Raw genomic sequence first — 22,397 nt, forward strand, 5'->3', positions numbered from 1 at the left:
GTTGACCATCTGGTGATGTCCATGTGTAGAGCCTTCCCTTGTGTTGTTGGTAGAGGGTGTTTGCTATGACCAGTGCATTCTCTTGGCAAAACTGTTAGCCTTTTCCCTGCTTCATTTGTACTCCTAGGCCAAATTTTCCTGTTACTCCAGGTATCTCTTGACTTCCTACTGAAAAGGCAGAAAGATATGGCACTGAAAGATGAACTCCTCAGGTTGGTAGGTGCCCGATATGCTACTCGAGAAGAGTGGAGAAATAACTCCAGAAAGAGTGAAGCGATGGAGCCAAAGCAAAAACAACGGCCAGTTGTGGATGTGACTGGTGATGCAAGTAAAGTCCAATGCCATAAAGAACAGTATTGCATAGGAACCTGGAATGTTAAGTCCATGAATCAAGGTATATTGGAAATGGTCAAATAGGAGATGGCAAGAATAAACATTGACCTTTTAGGAAAAATGGACTGGGATGGGTGAATTTAACTCAGATGATCATTATATCTACTACTGTAAGCAAGAATCCCTTAGAAGAAATGGAGTAGCCCTCATAGTCAACAAAAGAGTCCAAAATGTAGTTCTTGGGTATACTCTCACAAACGACAGAATGATCTCCGTTTATTTCCAAGGCAAAGCGTTCAATATCACAGTAATACAAGTCTATGCCCCAACCAGTAATGCTCAAGAAGCTGAAGTTGAATGGTTCTACAAGACCTTCTATAGAAGACCTACAAGACCTAGAACTAACACCCAAAAAAAGATGTCCTTTTCATTATAGGGGACTGGAATGCAAAAGACATTGGACGTCAGGCAATAAAGGACATTGTTCTCTGAGAAACAGGAAACAAAGTGAGCCCTCCAGTTGCCCTGCTCTACCATTCAGCCTAGAGAATGTCTCTAGACTGCCATGTATGGAGAGGGATCCCTGTAGGGAACAGTGCTTAGCTGTCACACAGGGCCAGGCGGTCTTACTTCAGTAGTAAGGGAAAAATTAATCCTAGACTAAACACAGTTCTGATCCTACCCAACAAAGTTTTTAAAAGAAAAAAAAAAAGCTCCAAAATCAAGTTGTTTCCAAGTAACTAAACTATATCCCAGGGCGAAGTATAAAAATATTTATAAATACAAAAAAATACAGTACACAGAAAAATGTCTGACATTCAATTCAAAATTAGCAGGCATGTAAACAAGTGGGAAAATACAACCTATAGTGACATAAATCAACCAAAATTAACACTTAAATGACATAGATGATAGAATTACGAGATGGGCACATTAAAACAGTTATGACAGGTTTTTTTCTTAATGTTCAAGAAACTAGAGGGAAGAAAATAAAGAAAAAAAGATTAGTTAACTTGAAGTCATAACAATAGAAACTATCTAAAATGAACCAGGAAATGGCTGGGAAAAAAATGAATGAAAAGAACAGTCATTGAGCTAGAATCCGTAGGAGACAGAGGAGAGGATTGCAAGTATTTTAAGACATAATGGGCAGATCTTTTTCTAATTTTATAGAAACTGTAAGCCCACAAAGTCATGAAACTTCAGGAGATCCCAGGTACAAGAAATGTGAATAAAGTTAGGGCAAGGCACATCTTAATCAAATTGCTTAAAACCAATGATAAAGAGAAAGAGAAAATCTTAAAAGATAAAAGATAATGTGTACAGAGGAACAAAGATAAACTGACAGCTGATTTCTTATCAGAAACAATGCAAACTGGAAGACAGTGAAGCAACATCTCTAAAGTACTGAAAGATCATTTTAAACTTAGCGTTCTCCAGCAATTTAAAAATGTCTTTCAAAAGCTAAGATGGAATAAGGAATCTTTTAGACAATTAAAAGCTGAAAGAATTTATCATTAGCCAACCCTGAAGTATAAGAAATTATAAAAGAAGTCCTTCTGCAGAATGAAAAGTATACCAGACAGAAACCTGGGTCTACTCAAAGGAATGAAGAGCACCATGAAATAGTACCTACAGGGGTAAACTTTTGAAGACTCTTTGAAAGATAAAAAACTATGGACAAAAATAATAGAAATACAGTGATGGGTTTATACCACACATGGAAACAAAATATATTACAGCAATAGCTCAAAGTTCAAGAGGAAAGAAATGGCCCTTTACTTTTTTTTTTTTAGATTCTTACAATTTATGTGAGGGAGTATAACATCACTTGAAGGTAGACTAAAAAGTTAAATGTGTATCATAAAAACTGAGGACACCACTAAAATAACACCAGGAGTTATAGTTAATAAAGCAACAATTAAATCATTAAAAATACTCTATCCAAAGAAAGATGAAAAAGAGAAGAAAAAGAACAAAGAATAGATAGAACAGAGAGCAAAAGAATAGCAATAGCAAAAGATAGTAGATTTAAACCCAGCCATATCAGTAATCACATTAAATGCAAATGGTCTAAATATGCAAATTGAAAGACAAAGACTATCAGATTGGCTAAAAATTCAAGATCCAGGTGTATGCTGCCATCAAGAAATCCACTTTAAAGACATTAGTAGGTTAAAGAAAACAGGCCAGGAAAATGCTAATGCCAATCAAAAGAAAGCTGGATTGGTGTCCAAATAGACCTAGAGCAAATAATACAGAGATAAAGAGGGTTATTTCATATTTGTAAAGGGGCCATTTCATCAACAGGAGCTAACAATCCTACATGGTTATACATCTAATAACCTTGAACGTAGATGAAAGAAAACTACAAGGAAAAATAGACAAAGCCAAAAATATAGTAAGGGATTTTAAAACACCTCTCAGAACAAATAGACAGAAATGGAATAAAGATAATGGAAGACTTGAACAGCACTTTAATCCAGCTTGATCTACCTAACTGGATTAAACACGCTACTTAACAACATTAGAATACACATCCATTTCAAATGCAAACAGAATATTTGCCAAATAGAGCATATTCTGGGCCACAAATTAATTCTCAGTAAATGTTGAAAGATTCAGATCATACAAAAATATCTTCCTTAACCACTGTGGAATTAAATTAGAGATCAACAATGAAAGACATAGGGAAAAGCCCCAAATATTTGGAAATTAAATAAGCCACAGAGGAGGAGAAAACATTTGCAGGTCATCTATCTCATGAGGACCTGTATATGGGTAATAAATACATGAAAATATGCTTATCATCATTAGTCATTAGAGAAATGCGAATTAAGATCATAATGGGATACAACTACATAGCTCTTAGAATACCTGAAATTAAAAAGACTGACCATGCCAAGTATTAGTGAGGATGTGAAAACAATTGGAACTCTCATACAGTCCTGGTAGGAATGTAATAGTACAACACCTTTACAAAACAAGGTCCTGTCTTTAAAGGCTAAATATGCACCAACCATATGATCAAGTCATTCCATTCCTTACTCAAGAGAAATGAAATATATATCCATATAAAGGCCTGTACATGAGTGTTCACAGCAGTTTGTTTTGTGTACATGCTAAGTCGCTTCAGTCGTGTCTGACTCTTTGAGACTTCATAGACTGTAGCCTACCAGACTCCTCTGTCCATGGGATGCTCCAGGCAAGAATACTGGAATGGGCTGCCATATCTCCTCCAGGGGATCTTCCTGACTCAGGGATTGAACCCAGGTCTCTTTAAGTCTCCTGCTATGGCAGGCAAATTCTTTACCACTACACCACCTGAAAAGTCCTTCTCTTGTGTACTCTTACAATAAATTTTACACTTGAACATGTGCAGTTTATTGTATACCACACTGCTAAATAATGCAATCTGTTTTTTAAAATAAAATTGCTCAAAGTACAGAAACATGAGGAAAAAATTTTAAAACAGAAAGATAAATGCATTCATTTTAATTTTCTATGCTACATAACAACTTACCACAAATTTAGCCCTTTTAAAACAACAGATGTTTGTTATCTCACAGCTAACCGTGAGTCCAAACCCAACTTAGCTAAGTTGCCTGCTTCAGGCTAGAGTAAGGGCTGTGTGAGGCTAGGGATTCTCTTCCAAGCTTGCAGGGTGGTTAGCAGATTTCAGTTCCTTGCAATTATAAGGCTGAGGGCTCAGCCTCTTGCTGGCTGTCACCTGGAGGCAACACTTCAGTCTCAGTGGCTACCTATGGTTTTTACCATCTGGCCTTTTATGCCCCCTCATACCATGGGCTTCCTTGGTGGCTCAGTGATAAAGAATCAGCCTGCAATGCAGGAGACCCGGGTTCAATCCCTGGGTCGAGAAGATCCCCTGGAGAAGGAAATGGCAACCCACTGCAATATTATTGCAAAGAGAATGGACAGAGGAGCCTGGTGGGGTACAGTCCGTGGAGTCTCACTTGGACATAACTTACCCACTAAACAACAACATGATAGTTTATCAAAAGCCAGCATGGGGTAAAGTTGAGTCTGCTGAGATAGAGGAACCCTATCACCTTTGCTGTGTGCTTCTGGTTAGAAGTAAGTCACAAGTCTCACCTGCCCTCAGGGAGAGGCAGCTACTGGGAGTCACCCAGTATTGTGAGTGAGGTATATCCACAGCTATTGTTGTTTAGTTGTTAAATCGTGTCTGACTCTTTGCGACCCCATGGACTGTAGCCCACCAGGCTCCTCTGTCCATGGGATTCTCCTGGCAAGAATACTGGAGTGGGTTGCCATTTCCTTCTCCAGGGGAATCTTCCCAACCCAGGGATTGAACCCACATCTCACATCTCCTGCATTGACAGGTGGGTTCTTTACCGCTAACACCACCTGGAAAACCCATGTCCACAATGTGGCATAGCAAATGGAAATGGAAGCAATAGAAAGGAATCCCCAGGATCATGGCAAAGGGAGATCCCACCATCAGCTGTTTAGTAGGTCTACAGGAGGAAGGGCTCCAGCAGAATGGCTGTAAGGAAAACTAACCTCATACATCGGCAATGTGAAGGGATGATCAAGGCTGTCAGAGTGCATTAGTGCATGAATGATAGGTCTATAGAAAGCTAACCTAATAAAGATACACTGATTAACTTTAGGAGAAACAGGGGTTGTACAAGAATGAGAATGTAATCAGAATATGCATGGTGGCTCTCCTATGAGTAATATTTACATTGTCCTAATAAATCCTGATCTGACCAAAAGTAACAATAGCTCTATATTTGTGAGATAAAAAGTGGAGGTGGGGAGAGAACAGGTAGCAAGATGTAAAAGAGCGTTCTGCTGATATCTGGTCTGAACCACCTAAAGGGAAAAAAAAATAAAGGTAGCAGAACAATGTAGGCCTCTAGGATTTAAAATGGTTAAACTAGGTAGTCCCTTGGACAGCACGGAGCTCAAATCAGTCAATCCTAAAGGAAACCAACCCTGAATATCATTGGAAGGACTGTTGCTGAAGCTGAAGCCTTTGGCCACCTGATTCGAAGAGATGACTCATTAGAAAAAACCTTGATGCTGGGAAAGATTGAAGGGAAAAGGAGAAGAGGGCAGCAGAGGATGAAATGGTTGGACGGCACCACCAACACAATGGACGTGAGTTTGAGCAAACTCCAGGAGACTCCAGGAGATAGTGACGGACAGTGAAGCCTGGCGTGCTGCAGTCCATGAGGTCAGACACGACTTAGTGACTGAACAGCAACAAAAACCAAATTAGACGGCAAGGTGGTCATGAATTGTTTCCTAATTCAGTTTCCTGGTCAAGCCTCGGCCAGCCAGGTGTCCAGTTGGTAAACAGTAGAGAAGACAACTCCTTTGCTTAAAATAATGGATACAGTTTGCCCCCATCTTACTGTTTTCCTGGTGCAGCAGCTTATTATCTCTGGGGAGGAGCTTTGCCAGGGTCAAGGGGAAGGGAGTTGAAAAGAAAAGGGAAATTATGTGGGCAGCTATGTCTTCAATACCAAGCTCCTTGAAGAAAAGACCAGCTCAACTAAGTAAAGGAAGGTTTCGTGATCCCCCACGCCTTCCCCCTCGTCCTCTTTCCTTCTCCTTTATCTTCTCCCTTCTTACAAGAGTTCCAGAATAATTTAATTGCCAGTAGGACCTTGGGATAAAACAGATGTCCAGAACAGCACAGTTCGTTTTCAGAAGCTGAGGTTCTCAGAAACCAGAATTTGATTACTTAATAGTGAGTTCCCAAACGATGAAACGTTATTAAATTGATTTGTTTTGCCAAAGCTGGCGGAGGTTCTCCTGGCCTGCCACCTGCCCGTCGGAGGGCTGGTAAATGAATATACTGCAGAATTTCCAGCAGAGAGGAGCAGTGTGGGAAGAATTGAATTCATTCACGTCGTCATCTTTGGCTTGCACAGAGAGAGAAATCCTCTTTTAGTTTTCATGAAGACTGAACTCATTTTAAAATCATACCTGTTTTTAATTTTTCATCACACTTCTGAAGGTTTCTCTCTTAATATTTGTCATCAAAGACCCTTGTTTGCTTGGTTCGCTGTTGTCGTTGTGTAGTCAACTAAGTCACTTCTGACTCTTCGTGACCCCGCGGACTGTAGCCCACCAGGGCTCCTCTGTCCTCAGCTCTCTCCCGCAGTTTACTCAGACTCATGTCCATTGAGTCAGTGATGCCATCCAACCACCTCACCCTCTGTCGCCCCTTTCTCCCACCTTCAGTCTTTCCCAGCATCAGGGTCTTTTCCAATGGGTCAGCTCTTCACATCAAGTGGCCAAAGTATTGGAGCTTCAGCTTCAGCAACAGTCCTTACAATGAATATTCAGGGTTGGTTTCCTTTAGGATGGGCTGGTTTGATCTCCTTGCTGGCCAAGGTGCTGTCAAGAGTCTTCTCTCTTAGGTCTCAGTTAATGGGTCTAGTGCCAGAGCTGATTGTCATTAGTACGATTGACAGAAAGGGGCCTGTTTTAAAATTGCTTATATAGCCAGAAAAATTAGGAGGAAATCTAATGAACCCTTTTTTCTTACCTGAGAAACGTATAATTAACATATAAAGAGCCAGTCCATGAAGATGACATTCTTTCTTGTCCTGGATGTCACACGGTATGGCTTTGTGGCCCAGAGCTGCCCATACAGGAAGCCTGGGGATAAACCCAGGACAATAGAGAAGCCCGCAGGTGGCACATTCCACTGCCACCTCTGGTCTTCCAGGCACGGGGACAGGAAGGACAGTGTCTTACTGAGCAAGCCAGCATGGAGCTTTCCTGTCAACCACAATTGAAAACTGATTAAGGGTTCCATACTTGAAATCAAAGCCAAAAAAAAGGAAAATAAATTCTTTAGTGTATCTGTGTGGGGGCGGGGCAGGGGGAGACATCTCAAGTGCAGAGTGGTCTTTGAACTTAAAAAGCTGTAGTATTTGAGTTCTTTAGCTTATGCATGAAAGCTGCCCAATTTCTTCATTTCCTTTGTTGACATTCGGTCGGTCAGACCTTTCTGCTTCATATTTATTTTCTCTTTCTTGTAAAGCACTCTCCCTAATCCCTCATTTTCCGAAAGGCAGGGCCCATTGACTTTACATTATGCAGTTGATCCTTGAACAACAGGGGCTGAACAGGGCGGGTCCACTTCTACACAGATTCTTTTTTTCAGTTAAATATGACAGTACTACACAATCCAAGATCTGCATTGGTTGAATCCGAGGATAGGGAGGAACGGTGGATACTGAGGGCCAACTACAAATGATCCGTGGATTTTCAACCTTCCTGGACATCCGTGCCTCTAACGCCCACATGATTCAAGGGTCAAATTTAGAGTGTGTTGGCAACCACTCTCCTCGAGTCTCCTCTCTCTAGCCACATTCCTTTGTTTAGAAATTACCCTAGTTACCTCTTCTAAGTTTTCATCTTCCTGAGAATCAGATTTCAGAATTGTACATGTGGAATTATCCAAGTCCTGTATTTAACTATATACATACATGTAATATAATCACATGGCTTATATAAGAATAGAAAATTACCTGGGAGTTTCCATAAGAAATTGTTTACATGGGTCACCTCTGGGAAGCAGTATTAGGGGAGTAAGACTTGGGTTTTTACTTTTATTATTTTTTACTTCTTGATTGAAAGTACTTTCTTTTTGAAAGTATTTTGTTGAAAGTAAGGTTTTTTAAACTAATGGAAAAGTTAGTTTGGAACAGGCTTCTTAGCCCTAAGAATTATAGTTTCCTTTACAAAAGAAGAGAGAAATAACTGTGCTTGCTCAGTCTTTTATTCAAGGCCACTGAAATAAGTTGGAATCATCTGAGCTCTGTAATACTGGCCCAATACCTGGGCACAGTAGGGTCATCTTTACAGCCATTGAACTTGACTTCTGTCTTTGAAAGTCAGACATTAAGCGTTTATTATGTTCATTCTTTTTATATAAAAAGCAAAGAATGAAAAGATATTTTTTGAGTTTTTTTTTTTTTTTTTACCAAGAAATAGAAACTGACTAAACCCAAATGATCCACTTTAATCGTCTCTTCCTCTGGAAGCAGGGACCAGGTCCTGGTCACCTTGGTGTCCCCATGGTGAGTGATCAGCAAAGGACTGTGGGTTGAATGAAGCCTCACTGTCCTTTCGCGTAGGAACAGGCATTCACTGGCCACCAGGAGAGGTAAATGCGCTCTGAAAACGCGCCAAGCACCCAGAACATCCCTGGCAGTCACGGGCTGTGCAGGAGGTTCTTACCTAACCCAGAAAGCAATCCCAGAGCATCCATCGCCACCAAGTCAAGCAGGTGGAATTCCTCTTCATTGCCATGACTTGAAATACCTCTCTTATTTCCTTTAACTCAATATTTATACTGGCTATTTTTCCTCGTGTATCATCGTAGAGTAGCTTGTCTAATTATCCACATGACCATGAGATATATACAGTTCTGCCCCTCACATCCAAAAACACTGGGGGGAGTAACAAAGAAAGAGCCTAGCCCTCGAGAAGTTTTCTTTCTGCTTGTTACGTAACTCTGTAATCATCTTCCATGTTACTCATCTGTTTTAAAATATATTTTTTACAGGCCTAATACTGTCAGACATTGTATTTACAATTCAGAAGATACTTTTGCTCAATAGTTTAAATTTTTGACTTATTGTTTCATCAAAAAGAATATTTTTGTTTAGATTATATCATCATGTAATTAATCATTGCAGTCATTTTTGTTGTTTTTAAATTTTTGAAATGAGATGATATGTGTGTTCAGTCATCAATTTGGTGGAGATTCCATTTCGGGTCATGAACTGAAGGAACAAAATAGGTGTGAATTAAAATGTTTATTTCTTTTTTTGAATTAAAATAAACTTGGATGGCTTATCCAGTAGGAAAAAGTAGTAGATTTAAGGAGAAGGCAGAAAAGAAATTATTTCACAAGCGCAACAAAATTAACTATGATAACATTTTGGCTAAGTGGTTGGTATATATGATTCTATCATTTTATGAAACAGATTTTTGGGTAATTTTTCTACTGATCTAAGAGTGTTCTACATTTACTTCTGAATGACAAGTTTTAAGTATATGAATACTTTCTCTTCACTGGTTTTAATGAACCTTCATAAAGGCTATTCCTACAGCTCATCATTTCTCTCAAATAAGCTTAACTCGAAATCAAAGATTTGGAAGATTCATTGTGGCTAAAATTAGGGGCGTGAAGGGCAAAAACGCATGTTTTTCAGCCTTTGTAAAAGAATCCATTAATGCAGCGTGACAAGTAAGTACAATTTAGTGGCCCCTGGTTATTTTAAGCAGGAGGCCTTCTTAGAGGGCACACAAATAAAGTCAACATAGATCACCACTGACCCCAGGCATGGGGCCAGAGGTCAACTCCCAAGGGCTGTCCACATTCTTTCCTGTCTTTCTGTGCTGACTCTTGTCTGGGGGCTCCAATCCTTTGGTAACAGACTTTGCTCAGCAGGACTTTTTCTTTTTTTAGTAGTCTTTTTTTTTTTTTTTTTTTGTCTGTGCTGGGTCTTGGATGCTGTGTCTGGGCTTTCTCTACTTGTGGCGAGCAGAGGCTACTTGACGTTGCAGCGATCAGACTTCTCATCACGGCGGCTTTAGGGGTTGCAGTGCACGGGCTTAGCTGTTCACAGCAGGTGGGATCTTCCCAGATCGGGGATTGAACCCATGTCCCCTGAGCTGGCAGGCAGATTCTTAGCCACCGTACCATCAGGGAAGTCCTCAGCGGGAATTTTATTTTAAAAATCTATGGACTGGAGGTGGTTTTGTCCCCAGGGCTGGGAGTAATCCCAGCTCTGCATGCTCCACACGCTTCCTTGTCTGTTGTTCATCCCAAATAAACTGGATTCTTGATTCTTGGAAGTGACTATTGCATCATTGGAAAGAAACCCGGGAGTCTTCTGAGAATTCATTTTTCCTCCCATTTGAGTAAAATAAGTTGAAAATAGAGGAAAGACATTTTATACTTCCTGGCATGTAATATCTTGGCTACTCTGAAAAGCTCCCAGTTTTGTGACAGCATCAGAATGACCTAAAGACATGTGCGTTGATTCAGTGCAGCCGGCGGTTCAGCTCCAGGAAGCACACAAATCACACTGTCTTTGTCGATCTTGGTCTGGCACCAGCTAAACGTGAATGGTGGAGAGTTGAAGTTTCCCATCTGTAAAAATAGCATGTGAACAAGCAGACAGTGCAATTGTGTTGTCCATGATGGAAGATTCCGTTGTCACTTTGGCCCCAGATGCATTGCCTTTGGGGTTCTTCATGGGCTTTCTCACCTCTTGTGGATTTAGATCTGATCTGCCTCATACTGAATTCTGCCCTGGAGTGAATAGCGTTGCTGCCTTAGAAGCAGCAGCCATCACGTATGGGTCGGGATCCTCACCCGGATCCCTTCAACCTAGAGAGTGAATTAAATTAGAGGTGGAGCAGATTCACTGTGGCTGACTGTGACTGCTCATTTCTTCTTCTTCTTCTTCTTTTATTAATGTTTTCAACTTTCTATTTTATAAAATTGGAGTATAACCAATTTTATAATTGGTTGTAGCAGTAACAGTGTTCCAATAGTTTCAAGGGAACAGCAAAGGGACTCAGCCACACATATACATGTATCCACGTGTGCATGCATGTTCAGTCACGCAGTCGTGTCTGACTCTTTGCAACCCCATGGACTGCTGTAGCCCACCAGGCTCTTCTGTCCATGGGATTCTCCAGACAGCAATACTGGAGCAGGTTGCCATTTCTTTCTCCAATTGATCTTCCCAAGCCAGGGATTGAACCTGCATCTCCTATGACTCCTGCATCAGCAAGTGGATTCTATACCACTGAGCCACCTGGGAAACCCATATATGTATCCATTTTCCCCCAAACTCCCCTCCCATCCAGGCTGCCATATAATATTGAGTGGAGTTCCGTGTGCTATACGGCAGGTCCTTGTTGGTTATCCATTTTAAATATAGCAATGTGTACATGTCCATCCCAAACTGTAAAACGTTGATTCCTTTTTCCAAATCCATATCCCCACACAGATCATAAAGGCATCTTTAAATATTCATGTCAGAATGCAATTAGGTAGGAAAACTGCTGTGGAGTAACTGGTATGACTTTGTAGCCCAGGCAACTGAAAAAAATATGGACCGTTCTCACCAGCGTCCTTTGTGTTTGATGTCTCAGTGCTAAAACATTAAGCGTGGGTTTCTTTCTGGGTTCTCCTAGGAGAAGCCACTGTAGTAACCAGAGAAAAATGTTACCCCTTTGCTAGGAACAGAAACCTCAGGAGGATAAGTAGCCATCCGGATACCAGAAGCTTTAAAGTACGGGAAGTCCCCACCTACGAGCAGGTTGCATGCCAGAAATTGTTTGTAGTTCATTGCCTGAAACCCAGAGCATGTTTTCCTGGAGACAGGCTATCAGTGGTGGCTCAGAAGCCTGTTTAGCCCATAATATACTGAAGAGCAGTTCTGTGCAGTCAGCAGGACAGGAGCCAGCCACTGTATCACGGTGTTTTACATCTGGCCATGTAGACTCCTGTCATTCACTCACACAGTCCCAGAGGTTATGAGACCACAGGTGCGCAGGTTTCCTCCCTGACCTGCAGCTCACGCCAGGAAGAACTAACAGCCTTTTATCAAGGCTGAAAGGGCTTTCCTCACCGCTCCTCCTCAGCCCCTTCCCCTCGAGCTCCCTGTCCCAGGGCTAGGGGGAATGGTGGGAGAGACATCCTAGGCCACACTGACTAAGCCAATGCTGCTCGGATGGTCATGTGCACACGAATCTCCTGGAGATGAGCCGAAATTGCAGGTTCTGATTCAGCTGGCCGAGGGTGGGCCCTGAGAGACTGAATTTCCCACAAGCTCCTGGGTGATAGCGATGCTACTGTCTACAGTCCCCCCAGGTTTGAGTAGCAAGAACCTGTCAGCATCGTAGGAGGAAAGAGTGGGTGGCGGATAGGGAATCCTGCCACTGCAGAAAGGACCTTAAGAGTGAGAGAGCTGAGATCTGAGACAGAGGCTTTATCTGGGTTCCCTTCGTGTTGAGAACTTTGGGCCAGGTGGGGAAGAAGTGGGTAATGTTGAAGTTGATAGGGAGCACTCTCCAGGAGCCTCACTCTGGCTCTTGGGTGCGTATTCAGTGTGTGAGCATCACCAGAGGGAACTGGGCCACTTCCCCTGCTCACCAAGGGTCTCTGGTGCAGGTGGACAGAGAGTGCACTTTGCAAAACCGATCTGGACACAGTGCAGCAAAGCGGTGAGGAGCACGGGCCTGGTTTTAATTCTGTCTCCACCACTGATGGGTCCTTGAGCACATCCTTTGTGCCTAAGTATCCTGAATTCAGGCTTCCCAGGTGGCACTAGTGGTAAAAAAATCTGCCTGCCACTGCAGGAGACATAAGAGACGTGGGTTTGATCCCTGGATCAGGAAGATCCCCTGGAGGAGGAAATGGTAACCTACTCCAGTATTCTTGCCTGGAGAATCCCATGGACACAGCATCTTAGCAGGTTACAGTCCATGGGGTCACAAAGAGTCAGACACAACTGAAACAGCATGCACACATCCTCTGTCTCATCAGTAAAAGTGAGGTTAAAATTAGTGCCTACTGCTAACGGTAACATAAGACTATGAAGTGCCCATACAGTGGTGGTAGTGGTGTTTAAATGAGTAATTTGAGATTACAGGTATGGAATTCAATTTCTCGTTTTACTGTTTATTACTTGTGTGGTGGTGGGTTAGTCACTCAGTCGGGTCCAACTCTTTGTGACCCTGTGGACTGTAGCCTGCCAGGCTCCTCTGTCTATGGGATTTTCCCAGCAGGAATAGTGGAATGGGCTGCCATTTCCTTCTCCAAGGGATCTTCCTGACCAAGGGATTAAACCTGGGTCTCCTGCATGGCCGGCGGATTCTTTACCAACTGAGCTGCCAGAGAAGCCCCTATTACCTTTGCAGCCTTGGGCAAGTGACTTCACACCTCTGACCTTCCATTATGTTCCTTGTAACATGGAAATTATAAAAGTGCCTACTTCATAGGGTTTGGGAAATGATGGAAAAAAGTAAATCATTGGGAATTCCCCTTCAGTCCAGCGGTTAGGACTCCACACGTGCACTGCAGCAGGCACAGATTCTCTCCCTGGTTGGGCAGCTAAGTGCAGCCAAAAAGGAAAAAAAAAAAAAAGTAATAAAAAAGTAAAGTGCTTGTACAATGCCTGGCACATAGTAAGTTCTCAATAAACAACAGTTCTAGCTGGTAAAGTAGACCAGTTGGAGAACAGGAGTTTTCAAACTATGCTCCAAGAGTTAACGATTTTACCAAAATGTGTCTTGGGGGTGGTCAGCAGGCTGTCATTGGTCCCATCCACAGCCACTGTCCCCTTCAGCCAGAAGGGCTCATCTTTGTTAGGCTTCATCATCGAGATTTGACTTAGAAAAAAAGGTTCACAGGTCACTGTTTGGGAGTTATGTTGTCTTGTGGGACCATGGGGGGATTTCCTTTCCTTGAACAAAGATTGAAATAGCAGATGGTGGCTATAAAATGATACTTGTATGTATAACCCAAAGTTACATGGGACTGCACTGAATTATAGAGTTAATTTCTGTCGTTGGATGGACATTGTCTGGAGTGATCACAATGCAGCATGGCTAATGATGTAATCTCCCATTCTCTCCCCCAGATGAGCACCATGCCAGGACTGCCGACTCGGCCCTGCTTCTACGACATAGATCTCGATACAGAAACAGAGCAGGTTAAAGGCTTGTTCTGAGTGAGCGAGATTTTCACAGGACCCGATTCAGGTAGGCTCTTGGGCTTTTTCTTTTTCCTTTCTTTCTTTGCTTTCTTTTTTCCCTTGTTCAGATCTCTTTTTGTTTTATTTTTCTTATATTTCTTACACAAATGGTCTGATATTTAATTTCCTCACTTGGTTACTGTGAACCCCTACCTAGCTATAGTCATGACCAGGGTCACTCCTGAGTATGGATATGTTTTTAGATGGGCAGCTCCTTGGTTGGCCTGGATTCGATTCCAATGAAAGTCAATCACGCTATCTCTGAGTATAGATTTGTTTACGACGTCTCTTGCCCTGTCAGAGGAGTCCTGTAAACTCATTACTCTTTTTCTAGAATTAGAACTAATATCTGCTGTCATCAACTCCACCAACTGTACCTTCTACCGCACATCTCTTAGTCCAGAGTTAGAAGCATGTGGTCAAGGACTCCCGGTGTGTTTCTCTCCAGGGTTGCCATAACAGTGTCAGAACTGGGCGACTCAAACAACAGATGTTTATGCTCCCACAGTTCTGGAGGTGAGAGGTCCAAAGTCAAGGTGTCATCCAAAGGCCATGCATTCAGATTCTGGCAAAATCCTTGCTGGCCTCTTCCTAGCTTCTGGAGGTGGCCATCCATCCTCGTCATCCCTCTGTCTCCTCCCTGTCTCTTCCTAAAAAGACACCAGGCACATTGAATGGCAACCCACCTTACTGACCTCATCTTAACTTGATTTTATCTGCTAAGACCCTATTTCCAGTTAAAGTCACTGTCATAGGTACTATGTCAGGACTTCCACGTACCTTTGGAGGATACAGTGTAACTCATAGCGCTCTCACACAGCAGGTGGTTGGGCTCTTATAACACTGGAAAGATTCAGAGATGGGACAGATCGAGCTCAAAGGGTCCTGTGAGTCACAGGAAAGGACAGGGCAGCAGAAATGAGAGCACTTGATGACTCAGCAGCCACACAGGGTGGAGGGTTGGGCTTGCCTTGGAACTGGCTTAGGCAGCCCAAGCAGGAGGGAGTGTGGGGCTTTGGTCTCATTTATGTCTGCCCCTCTGTCCTACGACCATACCTGCTGACTTCTGCCCTGGCTTCCCATCAAGAAGAACACCCTCCTAACTCTCCTCCCTGGAAAACACTCCATCAGAAGTTGAGAGACCTGGAGCTGCTCTTCCCCACCCATATATCAAACACATCCTCAGCGTATTCTCAAGATGCTTTCCTTCCCCCCAAACACCCCATTCCTTCTCCCACTCTCTCCAGTTCCTGGTCCTTAGCCCAGTACCCTTCCCTCTTGACAGCATATTCTGAGCCTTCCAGATGAGCTTGTTTGACCTGAAGACCCTTCTTTCCAGTTGTCCCTGAGTTATGCCCTAAGCCAGTCACACAGGACTCTCAACTTTTGTTTGTTTCACCTATTGTTGTGTTTGTCGTGTCCTCTCTTAGTCGTGTCCGACTCTTTTGAGATCCCATGGACTATAGCCCGCCAGGCTCCTCTGTCCATGGAATTCTCTGAGCAAGAATACTGGAGTGGGAAGCCAGTCCCTTCTCCAGGGGATCTTCCTGATCCAGGGATTGAACCTGTGTCTCCTGCTTAACAGATGGATTCTTTACCACTGAGCCACATGAGAAGCCTCGTTGTTTCACTGTCAGTAGTCAACATGGGGAATTTGTTTTTGGTTTTTGTTAAGCCTCTGTTACTGTTACACTGAAGACTTAGGCTAGGATGAGCAAGGTAAAAGACAAATTAATACGAGGTCTGGAATTTGGGTTGTGTGTGTGGTGTTCGGGGTTGTCCATGTGTGTTTTTTGCTGAGGAGTGAGAGCTGTATTTAGTTTTAACCACAACCACACTTTATATCCTTGTCATTACTGATGAAGAAAACTGCAGAAAATGAACGAAGGAAGGCTGCTTTAACAGAGAAACCCATAAACTTGAGCTTTGATGACAACAGTTCTTTTGGTCTTTTGATACAACAGTGCATGTGTGTGTGTGTGAAGGCCTGGGGTTTCCCAGCCAGGCCTTGGGGAAAATCACAGTATCATTTCTCTTAAACTTTGTGCTGACCCTGTCCAGACTAATCTCTCTTGTCATGTCAACCCATCATACCACATTTCTGCCACTTAATTGTTTTTCTCCAGAACAAGAATGTGCAGTTCTTTTCTCTCTCTGGGACAGTTCTGTTTCAGTCTCTTGGTCCATTTTTATTTGTTCTCCACATAGGTCATGTAAACGTAATTATTCCTTAATTATTGCAGTTAAGACTCAGGTAATGCCAGACAGCACGTGCTCAGCTTCGCCTGCACCTACACCAAAACCCTGGTGTCCTCGTTCCCTTGACAAGTGTCCCTTTGAACTTTAAGGAAGGACTGAGCAGAGGTTTGGGGTCAGGACACTGGCCTGTGGGGATTCCCTCCAATGGGCCAGGCATTGTGCTAAGTACCCCTTGCAGGCAGGTGGTGTCCCTAGAAGTTAGATCCTTCCTGTGGTCACTGAGGGGGGAAGCCAAGGGATGACCCTGATTCACCAGATGGCAGGGGGATCGTATTGCCTTTCCACTCTCAGCCCCACCTCTTGCTCCACAGCTGTGGGAATTGCTTCACCATCCCCGGCCACGTGTCACGCTGGCCCCAACACCATGCAATGGGTAGTAGTGTTAAGTCAGAGTTACGGAAACTCTGGCCCAGAAACGTCAGCCACTTGCTCAGGTCACACAGCTGACCAAAGCCAAGACTCAACCTAGATCCTCTTACTCTTGGTCTCACCCCATCATTTCTGCCCCAAAACAAACCATTTTCATGGGATAAATGAATTTTGGCCCATTCTGGAAGATGATAACCAGTTCTTTGAACAGACTGGTGATTTGGGGATAACCGGGTGAATTTTTTTAATAACAAAAGATAATTATTTGAATATTAAAAGCTATGACTTTGTCAAAATTCTTTTCAGTCAAAGTTATACTAGAGCTACCTCTTAACTCTCTCTTTGAATGGCTTTTCCCACTCACTTATCCAAGACTTCTTTCTTCGGTGTGAATTGCCAAACCCTGTTGTCGGCTTGGTGGGCAGTAGTTCAAAACCCGTCACTTGACCTTGCCTGAATAATTGCAGATTATCCAGTAAGAGAAAACCACTGTTCAAAGCAAACATTCCCTCTCGGGGTCTCCTTAGAACAATGAACCCACAGACTAACAGTCAGAGGTCTTTGGCTATTAAAATGCATAAAATAAAAATGTTAAAGCTTGAATGATAACTCAGATTTGGGCATATTTTGGGAGAGGAAATGTTCAGTGGGTTACTTTGCCCACACGGTGTTCAGACTCCAGATCTTTCTGTGGACTCAGCTGCAGAGCATAGCTCTTCTTACTCTTTGCAAAATGTGCTTCAGTCGTGACATATCCCATATGGAAGAAGCTTCTCCTTTCTTCCCTTCCACTTTTTCTCCTTCCCTGTTCATCTCACCTTCCAGGAAAAGGTGAGACTTCCTGCAATCGAGAGGTGTCAAGAAACCACCACAATTTGAGTTCTTGCTTCTCCTTTCCAAACTTTCCCTGTCTTGCTTTTGCCATTGTCAGAATAAGGGCATCATTCATTCTTTTGGATGTTACCAAATGGAACTAATTAAAATAAGTTGTTTGTCCCGGTGAAACTGATCCTGTGACATTACTGGTCAGTCTTTTGTTAGATGATGACTGACTTTGAGGGTTTGACTACCCCCCTCCTTTGAATTTCTTGTTTTGAATCTTTATCATATTTCTGAGTCTTGGCAGGATTCAAATGAATTCAAGAAAGCCTGGCAGATTTCCTGAAGGATTCAGACACTCCCTTACCTCATTCTGATGTGCAAAATTATGATTAGTATGGAATCAAATTGACTCTGGTCCTGCTCTCATTGTTTTTCTTAAATTATACATGCAGAAAGGAGTATAATATTAATACCAGTTCATTTTCTTCCCCAAACTCTCTTCGGAGCAGAAAGTTTCAGTGATATTTAATAATCATAAATTAATCTTGATTGGCTGCTGCCTGCAAGCCTTCTGTGGACAGAGTCTCTTATCCCCAGACTGTAAACCATAGAGTTTTGGGGTTTCTTAGGGTTGCTCCTGAACTTTATGATTTTAATCCTGAAACTGTCTTTTCAAGAAGCAGCTCAAAAATTGTTCCTCATCATTGTGTTTCGAGAAAAAGGTCTTCAGTTCCTCACGCGAAGCCATCCTTTCTGGAGTAGAGTGAGCCCCTGTTTTCCACTCCCAGGCAGGCGCCAAAACAGGCTGGAAGCCCAAGCTACTTAAATAAAAGATTGTGATAATTAAATCTAAGATGACATCTGTAACATCTCTGAAAAATGGTGATAATTAACTCTCCCCCCTCTAACTGAAGGGGAGTGTTTTGAAGCTTGACAGCTGTGAGATTCTTAATTAATTCGCTTTTAAAGGAAACTTTTCCTGGGGAGCAGGGGGTCTAATAATCTTTTTTTTTTTTAATAAGGCACGGAAAATAGTATTTCTGAAAACTCTGGAGACATGATTTTTGTAATAACTTTAAATCTATATGTGGCTGCTGCTGCTGCTAAGTCACTTCAGTCATGTCCGACTGTGCGACCCCATAGACGGCAGCCCACCAGGCCCCCCCATCCCTGGGATTCTCCAGGAAGAACACTGGAGTGGGTTGCCATTTCCTTCTCCAATGCATGAAAGTGAAAAGTGAAAGTGAAGTCGCTCAGTGGTGTCCAACCCTCAGTGACCCCATGGACTGCAGCCTTCCAGGCTCCTCCATCCATGGGATTTTCCAGGCAAAAGTACTGGAGTGGGGTGCCATTGCCTTCTCCGTCTATATATGGATAATATATGAGAAATTCCTGGTCAATGAAAAGAAAAGTTTCAGTTATGACGTTAGTTATAATTGACTACTTGATTTAAAAGGGTTAGAACTTGTAAAGTAGAGGAAAAGTTTTAACTAAATGCTGTGAACCTGAAATTCTCTTCATTTCACTGAAGCCATTTTTTAATCAGACATTCAGACTGGTTAATAAGCACCCAGTGACTGTTAGACACCTTAACTAATAAGAGATGCGGAGTTAATTCTCCTCAATTCAAAAGCAAATCTCAAACAAATCGTGATACAAAAGATTCTAAATTTGTCACCCTCAGCTTTTAAAAATTGTCAAAATATGTCAGCATCAACTTTACAAATACTATTGAGGCTGAATTTTCATTTTTATTTTAAAGTCACATTGGTAGCATATTTAAATTTAACCTCTATCATTCAACAATGGGAACCAATAAAAGATAGTTTTCAGCAAAGAAAAGCCAAGAGCCAAGTGTTATTACCAGTAATTGATATAAGGGTGTGTGCTTAGCACTTGGTCATGTCCGACTCTTTGCAACTCCACGGACTGTAGCCCACCAGGCTCCTCTGTCCATAGGGATTCTCCAGGCAAGACTACTGGAGTGGATTGCCATTCCCTCCTCCAGGGGATCTTCCCAAACTCAGGGATCGAACCCAGGTCTCCCACATTGCAGGCGGATTCTTTACCGTCTGAAATTTTCTTAGTTAAGTAAAGAAGAGAGAGCAACTCGTTTCCTCTATGAGATGTGTGTGTGTGCCTGCGCGTGCGTCTTTTATCGCCAAGACTGCTATAGCAGATACTTGGTGGTTTAAAATACCAGAAACATATCCTTTTGTGGTTCTAGAGACTAGAAGTCTGAAATCAGTATTAGTGGGCTGAAATCTGGAGCTTCCTGGTTGACACAAGTCAGTAACCCACCTGCCAATGCAAGAGATGTAAGAGATGATGATTCCATCCCTGGGTCAGGAAGTTCCCCTGGAGAAAGAAATGGCCACCCACGCCAGTATTCTTGCCTAGGAAATTCCATGGACAGAGGAGACTGGCGGGCTACAGTCCATAGGGTTGCGCAGAGTCAGGCACGACTGAAGCAACTTAGCACACACTCACAGGCCGAAATCAAGGTGCCAACAAGGCCACCCTCCATCCAGCAGAGGCGCTGGGAAAGACTCTGTTTCTTGCCTCCTGCATATTCCTGCGGCAGCCAGCAGTCTGTGTCTTACGGCCACATCACTCCAAGTTCTATTTTCCGAAAGATGTCTTATTAAATAAACTTCTAGAATTCTTTTTTCCCCCACTGAATAAACACCAAACAACTGATTCATTTGCACCTTCACTCTTGCATTTCTGATTTTTTGTCATGCATAATCAGACTTTCTATACCCACCCTTTGAGTTTTCTGAAAATATGGAACCACAGATTCTAAGCCCCTTTAAATACTAAGTCATTGGTATAGAGGTCACATGGTTAATCCAAGGGTCTTCCACCAAGCCCACCCTTATCCCCGCCACCCCCACAGCACAGCACGCCTCTTCCCTCCCTAGGAGTCACTATGCCTCCCGTCTGGGGTCTCCAGAGCCATCGATGTGAGGCTGGCGTGGCACTGAGCAGAGAGGCAAAGTCTGCACCAGGGAAACTTCCCTTCCTAACATCAAAAATATTTTCATTTTGATAATGTTTGTTATGCTTGCGTTTCTCCTGTTTTCTGTTTACTTCCCTGACTTGAATCAGGCGTTAGGGGAGTATTTGGAATTCCTCGTCCCCTGCCTTCATCACGGTCCTCTGTTCTGAAGCTAATCAAGCATCCTTCTGGCTGCAGACCCTGCACTCAGCCGTGGGAGGCCAGCTCGCTGTATTCCAGCCGAGTTTGAACTCTTGGCCCAGTAGATAAATTCCTCCATGTATAAATTCAGATCAAAGGCCAAGTGCTTGTATTTACATTTCTCCTGGTGAACACTTTTTTTAAAAAAAACCTAGATGTTTTCTTTGTTCTTTTTAAAATGTGGTTTGATCACTTCTTTTCCTGAAAGACTGCAGGATTTACAGCGGCAGAGAGTCTTAGCATCCTTTGTGAGAAAACAGCAAAGCTTTAACAGTAGTAAGAAATTCCAGATCCACTCATTTCCATTCTTGTCCTAGAGGAATTTTTCAGACTGTGCTTTCTGAGCCTAAGATACAATGAAACTGAAACCTAAGGCAACAGGCTTCCTAATCTAAAATCCTGGGATGTTCCCATTCAGCAGGATCCTAGAAACTTGTATGTAGATCCCAAATTTAGAAGTCAGAGGATTTCAGCCATGGCTCCCAAGCAGAATCTTTTTGGAAATTCAGAACTGCAACCTGCCATGTTCATGCTGGCTTGATCCTAAGTGATGCAGACTCAGATCCTCCACTGCTCCTAAGTAAGAAGACTCCAAGTGATCCCAGCCTTGTCTTGTGAATAGAATCACTTATCTGCTCTCAAATTTTCTTGGATTCTTCAGCTTTAGAGCTATAACATATGAACAGTTTGACACCAGAGGAAAAGGCCATCCTCACTGAAATTTTTTTTTTCTGTCTTTCAGGCTCCACAAATGCAAACTACTCCTTGCCTTTTTGCTGCAGTTGGAGAAGAAAGTGAATTTGAAATATGCTGTTACGCAATGCTGGGGAAATGGTGAAATAGGCCAAAGATTTATTCTTCGTTCAAGACAGATTCTGTTTGCAACAGAGTCTAGCATTCAGGAAAAGGACCTCCCCCAAGTCTTGAAAGAAACTAATTTATTTTCTATTTCTGCAGAGTTTACATGATTTCCCACTGCTTACACTTTAGAACGTTTATTTTATGGGGGCTGAGGGATTAAAAAAGTGTGAATGAACAGGTAACATTTTCCACGATGGAGTTTTCTATTTGGTCTTTGAACTGAAAATAAACATGTACGTAGAAAACCAACCAGCATGTTTTCAGTGCCAGATAAAACTCCCTGCTCTCTAGAGGTAGCTATTCATGGTGGGGTTGTTACCTGACACCAATTTCCTGGAAAATTGTCAATGCAACCAGAGCTTTATAAACATAACAAGGGGAAAATAACAGACAGAGAAATATCAGGTCAATTATGAAATCTGACCGCTGGCAGGTCAGATATCCTTTGGAACACAGTGCATTTTATATCCAGAATGACTTTTGAGTGTCAGTGAAGTTTACGTCACTTACCTAAAAACTAATGGGTTTATGCTAGTTTCTTCCACCGTTGAGTGAATCTCAATGGCCGTTAAGCTCCCAAAGGCCTATAGGGCAAGAGAAGTGACTCTTTAAGGTTGGGTGGTTGGCAAATGTTTTTCCATTTGTCTCACCCTTAAATTGGGCTAAAGAATGTTCTATGGCCTGTTTCTCCCCCCCCCGGGAGTTCCTGACCCTTTCCTGTTTCCATTTTTTTTCCTACAATAATATAAAATTATATAAAA

General features: G+C 42.5%; 1 protein-coding gene across 1 annotated transcript in view; it reads left to right on the forward strand.

Annotated features, from left to right (window-relative positions):
• Positions 1 to 21,885, forward strand: part of MTHFD1L (methylenetetrahydrofolate dehydrogenase (NADP+ dependent) 1 like) — a 173,893-nt gene extending 152,008 nt beyond the window's left edge. The window contains exons 27-28 of the mRNA XM_069599311.1: positions 14,010 to 14,130; positions 21,518 to 21,885. Of these exons, the coding sequence (XP_069455412.1) occupies positions 14,010 to 14,099 (90 nt within the window). The 3' untranslated portion in view covers positions 14,100 to 14,130; positions 21,518 to 21,885. The remainder of the gene's footprint in view (positions 1 to 14,009; positions 14,131 to 21,517) is intronic.
• Positions 21,886 to 22,397: the final 512 nt, after the last annotated feature.

The sequence above is a fragment of the Ovis canadensis genome, chromosome 8 (assembly GCF_042477335.2).
Source record: "Ovis canadensis isolate MfBH-ARS-UI-01 breed Bighorn chromosome 8, ARS-UI_OviCan_v2, whole genome shotgun sequence".
Classification (NCBI taxonomy): domain Eukaryota; kingdom Metazoa; phylum Chordata; class Mammalia; order Artiodactyla; family Bovidae; genus Ovis; species Ovis canadensis.